The sequence below is a fragment of the Buceros rhinoceros genome, unplaced genomic scaffold (genome assembly GCF_000710305.1).
Source record: "Buceros rhinoceros silvestris isolate BGI_N320 unplaced genomic scaffold, ASM71030v1 scaffold15710, whole genome shotgun sequence".
Taxonomy (NCBI): Eukaryota; Metazoa; Chordata; class Aves; order Bucerotiformes; family Bucerotidae; genus Buceros; species Buceros rhinoceros.
Genome location: NW_010391420.1, coordinates 1,597 through 12,622, shown reverse-complemented (window position 1 = coordinate 12,622; position 11,026 = coordinate 1,597). Strand labels below are relative to the sequence as shown.

At 52.0% G+C, this 11,026-nt stretch overlaps 1 protein-coding gene across 1 annotated transcript in view; it reads right to left on the bottom strand.

The window, feature by feature from the left end:
* Window positions 1-396: 396 nt before the first annotated feature.
* Window positions 397-11,026, bottom strand: part of GGA2 (golgi-associated, gamma adaptin ear containing, ARF binding protein 2) — a gene marked incomplete at its 5' end in the record, with an annotated part of 11,670 nt that continues 1,040 nt past the window's right edge. The window contains 14 exons of the mRNA XM_010141700.1: window positions 397-507; window positions 890-1,000; window positions 1,389-1,558; window positions 2,215-2,384; window positions 3,172-3,323; window positions 3,570-3,625; window positions 3,888-4,055; window positions 4,315-4,434; window positions 5,337-5,418; window positions 6,507-6,644; window positions 7,424-7,504; window positions 7,970-8,073; window positions 9,005-9,128; window positions 10,532-10,630. Coding sequence (XP_010140002.1) covers window positions 397-507; window positions 890-1,000; window positions 1,389-1,558; window positions 2,215-2,384; window positions 3,172-3,323; window positions 3,570-3,625; window positions 3,888-4,055; window positions 4,315-4,434; window positions 5,337-5,418; window positions 6,507-6,644; window positions 7,424-7,504; window positions 7,970-8,073; window positions 9,005-9,128; window positions 10,532-10,630 — 1,686 coding nt within the window. The remainder of the gene's footprint in view (window positions 508-889; window positions 1,001-1,388; window positions 1,559-2,214; window positions 2,385-3,171; window positions 3,324-3,569; window positions 3,626-3,887; window positions 4,056-4,314; window positions 4,435-5,336; window positions 5,419-6,506; window positions 6,645-7,423; window positions 7,505-7,969; window positions 8,074-9,004; window positions 9,129-10,531; window positions 10,631-11,026) is intronic.

The following is an 11,026-nucleotide window of genomic DNA, read 5'->3' as shown; positions in this document are numbered from 1 at the left end:
AGCTCCCGGGACAGACCCTGCCCTGGCTCCGCGCAGGCTGCTACGAGAGCTGATCGTTTCCACTTTTAATTCAAAAAGAGAAAGAAATGGGGAAGCAAACGGGAAAACGGTCCCAAAAAGCAGCGGGAAGCACTCGTGAGAAGCAGCATTAAGGCTCCGGGGCTGTGGGGCTCCAGAGCAGTCTCCCGTAAAGCCGGGTCAGCTACAGCGAAAGGCCGTGGCAGAGCAGCCAGCTCACGCTGCCCCGCCAGGCACCTGCACAGAAACCGAGAGGAAGGAGGAGCTGGTGCATCCAGAGGAAGGGAGCCAGTACAGGGTCCAGGCTGGCGCTGCTGGCACATGGTCCCTCCCCGTCCACCGCTGAGGCAATCTGGCAGCATCCAGCCCTACTGAACTTCAGCTCCTGCCCCAGAGCTCTGCTTCTGGGAAGCCAGTCACTTCTCCCACCTCACTGAAGGGCTGCAGGCCTTGTCTGAACGCCAGTCTGTATTTCAGTCGGATGGGAGCCTGGGAGAGAAAGGAACAGAGACGGGACGTCACAGGTGCAGATTCAGCCTCACCCCTCACAGCCACTGCAGTGAATCACCCTCCAAACACGGAGAGAAACGCTTCAGCCATGTGGAAGCTCTGCACAGAACAAGACCTGGATCTTCGTGAGATACAGAAGGAGCGACAGGGCCCTGTGTAAGCCCCCCAAGGGTGTGCTTGGCAATCCAGGCCAGGCCAACCTCCTCACTGGCAGAGGATTCCTTCTGCCTTCAGTCTCATCAGAGACTGCTCTGTCTCTCCCCTGCTTCTCCCTACTAATAAAACTGTCCCCATCTTTCACACCTCAGCACTGCCGTGACATTCCGCACGCTCTGCCAGCAGGCTCCGTCGCTGCGTGTACCTTGTGCGGGTTGGCAAGCAGCAGGACCTGGGACACCACTGCGGGCGGGAGGAGGGGGCTGAAGGCAGGCAGCTCCGAGCCAGATGCTGGCTGTAACTTTATTTTCATGGTCTGAAAGAGAAGACAGCAGGAACACTGGAAAAAAGGCTGGGGGCATCACCAAGGCACTGAGCTGGCTGAAGACACACCAGCCAGCTTTTCCATTTCATGGCACAGATGCCGTTCCACATCTGGAGATCCTCCCAAACAGACAGGTCCCTACTGCACGTACGCAGGCAGGAGGCTCAAGCAGTGTGTCTGGAGCCCTGTCCGGCTGTTGGGAGGCCAGGGCTATACCCTGTGAAACCGGCCCCAGCACCACAGGGACCAGCACACGCCAGATTCACCCTTCAGAGACAGTGAACCGTGTGATCCCTGATGAGCGAGGCAAGCCCTGAACCTCCTCCTCAGGACATTTCTGAGTAGTCCCACGCCCTGCTGCCCATCACAGGTTTCTCACCTTTGGGACAGCAGCCTGGAACGCTATGGCCTTAATTGGCTGAGCTGAGGTGCTCAGCATGGAAAGGACCATCACCAGCACGTCTGGTCGGCCAGGAGCCGGGTCTCTGGCGAAGTGGAGCATGGCCTTGAAACCGTTCCTGTCATACACAGTGAGTGGAGAGACGCTGCCTGTGGAGACAAAAGGAGAATCGGGGACAAAGCGTGGACTCCTCTCCGTCTGAGGACAGAACAGCTGAGGCAGGAGGAGGAACAGCAGAAAGGAAACACGTATGAACTTCTCCTTCCTCCAGCAAGCTCTCAGACCAAGCAGCGCAGAGCACCCACCTGTGATTTACATTTCACCTTTAAGGCGAATAAAGGAATCTTTAATTAAATTAGAGATGGGAGACTGGCAGCTCAGATTTTAACAGTCAGAAAGAGATGTCAGGTATGAATCCAATACAGATACGATGGGAAACGTGAAGTACAACCTTCAGTGTGTAAAACACTGAGCCCTTCTCACCACTGACCAGTAAATCCACACCTGGCTGTCACCACGCTCTGCTTTAGGAGATGAGACAACTCCCACCCACAGATATCGGTCAAGCCTCTGGAGAAGAACCACTTGAAGCTTGATGAAAGGTGCCAAGACCATGGTACAATCCCTAGCCCTTGCTCAGATCCTCAGATACATTAAATAAGTCCTTCACAGAACAGTCATTGCTTTTCTCCAGCCAACCCACACGGCAGGAAGCTACTTTGGCTCGCTCCCCTGCAAAGCTCACAGAAGAGCTCCAGTAAGCCTCTAGTAAGCAGAGCTGGGGCACAGAAATCATTGCACTTACTCGGTGTGATTGAAATTAAAGGGACAAAAAGGTTTTCTAGAGAAGCAACATGGGAAGCTGGATGCAAAGAGGCAGCAGGCTTCAGCTCGTAGCCTGGGCTGGAGGGTGGAGTGTCTGCTGTGGAGCTGTTTGGAAGATCTGGAAAGGGCAGTTTCACTGGTGACAAATCCCTGGAAAGAAAAGCGTGTGGAAGGCTTATACAAACTGGGAGGACTACATGGTATATACCATCTTCTGATGTGTCCAGTTGTGTTCCCGGTCCCTCATCCCTTTCACGTGTAAAGAAAGTACAAGCTCACACTGAGTTCTTGAGACATTTGAAAACTGTCTCCATTTTATATGGAAGAAGCTGCTGTTTCATCTTCATTAAGGCGGACTTTGACTTCTGTTACTGTTGTGAAACTGAGTTTCAGGGCTTTGGAAGTCCACTCTCCCCAAGCACAGACTCTCTGGAGCTCTAGTCAGTGAGACTGAAGTAAATTCTAGCTCAAAGACAATGCAAGAAGCTGGGAATCTCCAGAGAACAAACTTGGCCTGTATTAGGCAGTGTTAAGTGTCTCACAGTGGTTGCCTGCTCTGAAGATCTGATCTGTGGAGGATCAGTTTGGTTCCTTGAACTGTTAGGCTTCCACTGAATGCCGGGAAACTACTTTGTCACAGCCTGGAAGAAGCTGGGGAAAGTATTTTTTGAGTCACAGGTTATTATAAAAAGACCTGACCGTAAGGTTTTTGTTCCTTTAGCTCCAGATCACCTTGTTCCTAAGCCATGGGATTTGCCTCCCCAGGTTCCTGACCCCCGGAAGGTCCTAAGGTGCAGCTGCACAAGGTGCAATTCGCAGGCACACCAGTGTGCTCCGGAGCCAGTGCGTGGCTGGGAAAGGTTTTGCTAAACCTCGCTGCTGTAAAACCTCACTGCTGGGTATTCCTCACCCCCAAAGCCAGGCAGGGTTCGCTTACAGAGATAATGGCTTGGTGCTGGATGGTGGCGAGAGCTGCTCAGCCAGGCCCCAAAGCTCATTCTTCTCTTCAGAGCTGTACCCCCAGCTCCCCGCCAGTCCCTGCCTTTGAACGACTCTTCCAGTGTCACCGTATCCGTTGTGTGCAGCAGTCTGAAACATGAGGCACCGGTAAAATCAGACCTGTTCCACTGAGAACCTCATTTTTAATAACACTACTTGAGGCAGAAATAAATACGAGTAACTTGGCTGCAAATCACAACTGAGAAATTCATGGCAGAGCAGGTGGATTCCAGCTTCCCTTCGGAACAGAGTGGTGCAAGAAGAGGAAGCTACAAGAATCGCGTCTGATTTTTGTCCTTTCTACCTGACGGACTGAAGTACCTGAGGATCACTCACCTCTGCTAATCCAAAGTCAGGTGGTGGTTTCTGTACAGCAGGAGAATTGTTGAGGTCTAAGAAAGACACCAAAATGCCACAGATCAGTTGCAGAAAACAAGGGTTTTCCCCTCAGTTCTGCCTTTGGTGTCTAACAGCAGTTGACTACAGTCTAATACACTTAAAGAAAATACATTCTAGAAACCTCCTGACACTTCCCTTGGCTGAAAGCGTCTCCGCTCTCTTAGGACCAACATTAAAGTCAAAGTTCTCCCACATTATTAAATGCCATGAACTCTAGTAACAAGGGTGACATTGCACTGAGTGGCACCTACAAACCTAACGCCTGGAACTCCTCATCGAGCAGACAGCTGGAGGTTGTGCTGCCGTGGCGGGAGGGGGTGGTTCTGTTCTCAAACTCTTCTGTCGGAGACTGGGATGCGGCCTCCAGTTCGGAGAAGTCAATCAGTGTGTAGCTCTTCATCCTTCTTGGGGGTGGCCGGCATGCTTTGGAAACAGCAGAAAGAATTCAGGAGAAACCCCCTGAAAGGGGCGGTGTGTCACGGGTACAGGTGTGCCCGAGGGACTCACAGGGGAAGAGCTTCAGGAGCATTTTCTATCAGCCACATGTTACAGAAAATGATGGTTACACAATAGTTTTCCTGTGTTACGGGATTTTCTCCACATTCACTCTCCCTTCCAAACCCCGCTCACAGATGACGTGCAGGGGCAGAGCTGTCGTGGGATGCTGCAGGATGCTCCTTACCTGCTGCATCAGTGGAGCTGGCAGCTGAAACTCCTCCACCACCGTTTTCATGGCTGACCACAAACTGCCTGTAGTGCCCAAGCGCCTGCAAGAGCTTGTCGTTGGCCTGCAGTATCTCCGCTGGAAAAAGAGAGAGGAGACAAAATGCTGGTGCTCTACCCCGAGGGTCAGTCCACAGCACCCTCACACTGCTCATGAGGATGGGACAGTGCCTGGAGCAGAGTCTAACACGGAATCGGCCCAGAGCTCCTCTCTAGTTGTTCATTCCATTTTCCGAAGGGCAACATTTTGCACATCCAGCTGCTGATTTCAAGCCTCTCTCTTATTTACCAAGGTCACTTTGAAATCTGGTCCTGTCTCTAAAGCTCCTACAGTTCCTGCCATCTCTAACGCGCTTTGTTGTTCTCCACAAGTTTTCTGTGTGCACTTAAGTCTAGAACCCAGTGCTCCCCTGCTGAGGAACTCATGAGTTCGAAGCATTCACGGGTACGAAGGAGATGCTTGAGGCACAGCTGAGCTCTCGAGGCTGCTGTTTACGACGTCTGTTTGGCACAGCATTGCTTCAGCTGGGTTTCCAAGGCGTATCGACAGGGCTGTGGAATGCAGCCCTCTGGAAGGGCTAAATTTCACAACTGTGGAATTCCAGATTCTGCTCCTATGACCCTCCTCAATATATCACTTTAAACATTCAAAAAATATTCTCCTTTCTGTGTTGACAGACAGGAAGGATTTCAATCTCTGTAGAGAAAAGGCCTCAAATGCCTTCAGTTCTCTGAACACGGAACTCCACAATCTCTGAAAACCACCTTGGCTGGAAGAACCTGGATTCACTGTTTAACTTTGGGCTCCAGGCAAAAGCTTCCCTGGAGAGGAGTGGGAGGGGAGTTATGCCACTGCCCTGGGAGGGTTTAAAGATGAATATGGAAAGCACTGCCACTCTCAGAGGAGGGGCACACCCCCCTGTCAAAGCAAAGGCAGATGAACGCAACCGCAAAGAAATCGAGGGCAGCGCCAGCTGTTACCTAGAGCCTCGTCGTCATCCACTGTCTCACTGGCGAGGCGGAAGAGCAGTGGCCTGAGCTTCTCACAGCGCTGAAACAGAGTCTGCAGAAGGAAATGTTTCACGTCATTGCTCAGGAGATCCCAGGCACTCTCACACTTGTCTGTCTCCGTGATCACCTGAAAGTGATGCTGCCTCTGGAACAGGAAGATGCACTTTCTCCCCAGGTCCACACAAAGGGCATCAATGCTGCGTGTGCTTACAAATCCACAGCGGCCTCAAGTACAGCCACTGGAACAAGGAGGCTTTGCTGGTATCTCCCCAGCATCTCCTCCTCGCTGTGCACACAGATCTAAGATAGATCAGTGCAAAATTACTCAGTTTTAAAGAGAAAGAGTCCAAGTGTGAACAGCTTGGTCACAGTACTCAGATGGCAGCGTTATGACTGTCAGACAATGCAAAGCTGCTCCCAGCTCTCCTCGGTGCTTTAGGAAGTTGGGAGGCCTGGAGGCAGTCACTTGTTCAGCTTGAAAGCAGGGTCTCTGCCATCTGCAGCAGCAGCCCTCCCACCAGCACCTAACCCCAAACTCTGCCCTCACACACAGCCATGGGAGAAGTTTCTACCTACAAAAACACAGTTGTCTAAAGTCGTTCTTAATTGGAGGCTCTGGTAGGCATCCAGCTGGAGTGTCAGGCATTTGGGCACCATAAAGCCATTGTGACAGTGACATCAAACATCTCACTTCACCTACACTTAGGAGCAGCAGAGACTAGTGAACTCTGGGCAGAAACCAGGGAATCATAGAACCCGCGGTGCCAGCTGAAGAACCCCGAGCTTTGAGCTGCTCTGGTTAGCTCCAGTCACACCCACCGAACCGTGCTCAAGGGGATTCCCACGTGTCACAGCACTGTTGGGGGAAGAACTATTTCCCCATAAGATGCTGCGAGAAGAGCAGCTGACCTGTGCAGAGGCTCAAACTGGTACAGTGGCAGTGGGAGACGGTTCCATGGCCACTCCATTAACTGGTGGGAGGGACCATTCTTCATCAGATGTGCAGGAAACTTTCTGCCGTGGTAACGCCATTTCCTGGCAGAAGCTGAGTGCGCCCTGCTGCTTGCTGAGCCCTGCTGCCCTGGGCCCTCCCAGGCACAGCCAGACAGAAGAACCTCTTATGCAGGAGAAAGAGCTTACCTGCAGGCTCTCCTGGTCAGCTGTGGATAATTCTTGTCTCCTGTAGTTTTCCAGTAATTCATCCATACGTTTAACGTTCTCCAAAACCTCACGGATGGTATCCACTCTTCTGGACACCTTCGCTGACTTTTCTTGTTCCTTTTATGAAAAATGAAGTAAAGTAGGTGATGATTTGGCTAATACAGCCAGTGCGTGGCTGGGACACTCTGGGTCACGCTTGTTGGGGAACTGCTTCCTACCAGTATCTTATTGCAGGTGGAGGAAGCGCAAGGCAGCGTGGGTATGGCCTCACCCCCCAGCAGCTCCAGCATCAGCGCTACACCTCACCTCCCTGCCAGGGGTGGGGATGGGAACCTCCTGGCCAGGGTGCTGGGGCACACAGACACCACAGACACCACTTCAAGATTAGAGTTGGGACTTGGTGGCTTCTCCCACGAGAATGACACTTGAAACGACTGCAGGGATGGTGTTAAACCAGACCAGATCTATGTGTGCAGAGAATCGGGGTGTTCTTTCAGATGAAAATGAAAACAGACACACCAGACGTGGGCACACCCCCGAGCAGAGAAGAGGCAGTTCTGTACAGATGGGGCTTTTTTCCACCTGGGAACCGAGCTTCTCTTTGGGACTTTTCTATCACTAATGAAGAAGTACTGCCAGGATCCCATGAACATGGAAGTGTCCCACCACAGGGGCTCCTGCGGGTACATACTCCCTCATCCTGGCGATGGCACGTTCTAGGGTGACAGATCGAAGCAATCCCACACTGTAGCTTTGGAACAACACTGAAAATAGTCCCTCTCTGGGGCAGCACCATGGAGGTCAGGAACACAGAGCCCCTGGTCAAAAATGGAATTGCTGCGTCCCCTCCACCCTCCCCAGCTGCAAACGCGGCCGCAGGCCCTGGGTGCTCCTACCTCTTTGATCATGCTCTTGATCAGGCGGTTGGCAGCCTGCAGGTCTTCCGAGTGGCTGCTCTTCAGAAGCCTTGCTAAGAGCTGCAGAGGGGAGAGTGGTGGGCAGCCGTGAGCAGCAGCTTCCAGGCACAGTACCCCAGGCACACAGCACGTAAGAGCAGATAATGAGAGAGTCTCTATAATCCTGGAGATACGTGGCCTCTGTCCCATACTCTAACCCGGGTTATATCGCTGCCTCCTGCAGCTGCCCACACACAGTTTGCCAGTAGGAGCTCTCTGGCTCTGCAGAACTTCTGTAAGACCTGGAGAAACCCTCCCGTTGGGAAGTTTAATACAAACTGATGGTTTGCTGTAAAAACGTTCGCTTTTCACTACGCAAAAATTTCTGACAAAGCATCAAAGAATTCTCTGGTTGTCGTACAGCAAGATTGTCATCGTTCTGAAGATACTCTGTCTGAAACAGCAAAAGCTCCCAAGACACAACGGAGCTGTTGTCTCATCAGCACAAATCAGAGTGGGGGCAGGCATGACAACCCTATGATTTACCTTGGATTTCTCTTCATCTGTGTCAAAAATAGAATTCTGAGGTCTTGGAGAAGGGGGAGGTAAAATTTTATCTTCTGGCAATTTGGGGTCTTCTTTTATAAACCCTGGAACGGGTAAGAGTATTTGTTCAGTGACGCCCAGGCTGTTAAACACCACTGCTCAAGTGGATTTACACCTATGGCCTTCACTCCTCCCCAGACCCTGACAGAGCGAGAAACAAGGACTTGCCTCACACACACCCAGACAAAAGTCTTCCCTCTTGCCCTTGAATTATACAGCAACATGCACCACCTCGACAGATCTGTTCAACCCCTGCAGGGATGGGGACTGCACCACTGCCCTGGGCAGCCTGGGACACGCCTGCACAACCCCAACGGGACAGAAATGGCTCCTCAGGGACAACCTCAGCCTCCCCTGGCGCAACTGGAGGCCGGTTCCTCTCATCCTGTCGCTTGTTCCTGGGGAGCAGAGACCAACCCCCCCTCGCTGCACCCTCCTGTCAGGGAGTTGTCAGAGCCAGAAGGTCTCCCCGGAGCCTCCTTTGCTCCAGGCTCAACCCCACCAGGTCCCTCAGCTGCTCCTCACAGGACTTGTTCTCTAGACCCTAGAGAAGGTATTGGACAAATTTCTGGATTACCACACCATTAAGGAGTACTAAATGTGATGGAATGGATGAAAATCCAGCTCAGGATCCCCCTGAACCCATCCCTCACAACCCTGGGCGAGTATTCCAGGGCAAAGACCTCTCTGAGCTTGTCCTGCACCTCTTCCCTGCCCCACAGTGGTGAGCAGGATGTGAGGAGGCCAGGCAGCCAGCCTGAGCTCTGACTCAGTGCTCTGCGGTAAACCTCTTCGAACAGCTCCATGCATCCTTAAGCCCCTAAACAGCCTTCCCAGCGTGGCCTCTGGCCTCTTCTCCTGCACCCTCCACTTTCTGCAAGCAGCTGAGTCACCCCGTGAGGAGGACAGATATCTGTGGTCTGGGAGCATGTGACTGGGAGGGCTGAAAAGGAAACTGAAATAACAGAACTAAACCTTGTTTCTTCAGCATCTGATAAGCATCCCGGATTTTAACATCCTCAGGAAACCAGACTGTCCAACTGAAGATCACTTCTATGACTCTGGACTTGACTTTCTCTGAAGACCAGGTTCCATAGTACTGGAAACAAACCAAGAAAAAGTAAAGTAAGTAAAAAAAGATTAAAACCAAAGAATTTGCACCAGATACGGCAGATGGGTCTAGCCCCACGTGTAGAGCCCAGATAGCGAGTGGACTCCGAACCCTTTGTTCACAGTGCTGTCACTGCCTGTCCCGTGGGACAGGAAACGCCGCTGTAGCTGGGGCTGTACACAAAGGAGTGCTGGTCAGCGTACAGTACCTCCACGGATCTTACGTGACAATCCAAATGAAACCATTTCAAAACCTCTCTGATCAGTTCTTGAACCCAAAACCAAGGGCAGGTTGTTTTATTTTAGTGAAAACAGTTCTGTGCTTGACTTTAAATACCTCCTCGACCACCCGCAATGCCAGCAGCACCGCTGGCCTCAGCGGCGCCCAGGCACGTGACAAGGAACAAACCGAGAAATGGAAGTTACTGCCTGCTCTTCAGCGCCAGGACGTTTTCTCTGCTTTCCTCGCTGCTACCTGTGAGCTCTCACTTCACCGTACTGTACAGACACCAAGAGGAGTGATAAGAGCCCTGACGGTCCTCCAGAGCACCCGGCATTTCAGCCTCGTGAGCGATCCCTGTCCTGCCAGAACAGCGTACAGAACCGGCTGTGTGATTCGGTCTTTAAACTTCACTGCCATGCCCTCACCGAACCTGCGAGTGAGGGAAGAGGTCTTGCTGCTCAGTTAAACGTTCCTCTGAAATCAGGTTTTTGCACCTCTGCCATCACAATGACGTCATGGAAAATGCAGCCTGTACAAGTGGTAAATGTGTGCAGGAGCCACCACAGAGGTCTGAGAAGGTATTTAGAACATCCCAGACCTGGTGTCTGATGCAGGGGAGCAGGCGTGAAGGTCATGCAGACTCTGAGAAAAGAGGTCTCTGTTTTTCATGGTGAGAGGCACTGCCAGGGGACCCGGAGCCTCCACTCTGAACTCACCATGCGCAGCTTCTCAGACTAACCTTCTTGTTTCTGATGGCTGCTTCTGTTCTCGGAGGCAGCATGGCTCTCAGAAGCAAAGTGCTCCACAGCAGAGAGCAGGAATTACTGTATTGAATGACTATCCTGTGATCCAGGGCAGCAGAGCAGCAGGAAGGGACTGTGTGGTTCCACATTCACACAGCCAGTATCTTCCAGCCTCCCCTGACTCAGGACTGTCGATGCTCAGGGCTGGGAGCCCTCTGCCCGGCTTCCAGGACAGCCTCAGCCGGAGCCAGAGGGGCTGCACGACTGGCAGGCAATGGTGGAGCGAGGGCTGCTCCCTCCCTTGTGCTGGGAGGCACAGAATGAATTCTGTTCTGTTGCTGGTGAGATTAATTCTAAGTTTTCATATTCAGCACAGAATAAACAGTGTTTCCCACCTGCAATGCCCTGCGTAACTGTAACACCTACCTTTGGGGAAAGCACTTTGATCAGCTCATTCAGAAACCTGAATTTTGCTATTTCGTTGTGGAATCTTTCTCCGCAGTGATTCACGCAGGTCTCTAGCACCTGCGGAAAACAGAACAGTCCCAGACAGCAATTGTACACACCCACAGCTCCTGCAGAACTTTTAAAACATTTGCCGTTACAATTCTGAATCTAAGAACTTCCTGGCACTGCATTCACAAATACAAGGTACAGAGGACACTGTGCTGCAGGAACATGTCCTTTTCCCCCACCCCAGCTTCTTGAGCAGCATGTTTAAGACTGTCTGTTCTCCCCATCACTAACAACCTTTGGACCACTGCCCCTGTGGTGGGAGCACAGGCCAAACAGCAAGAGCTGCTGAAACATCTCAGCAGAGAGACCTGGGAAGGAACAACGGCAGTTACTGCCCCCGTCATACCCCGGGTTCTGCGCTCCTTGTGCCAGGGGAAGTTAAAAGGGAGAGACATCTCGGAGACA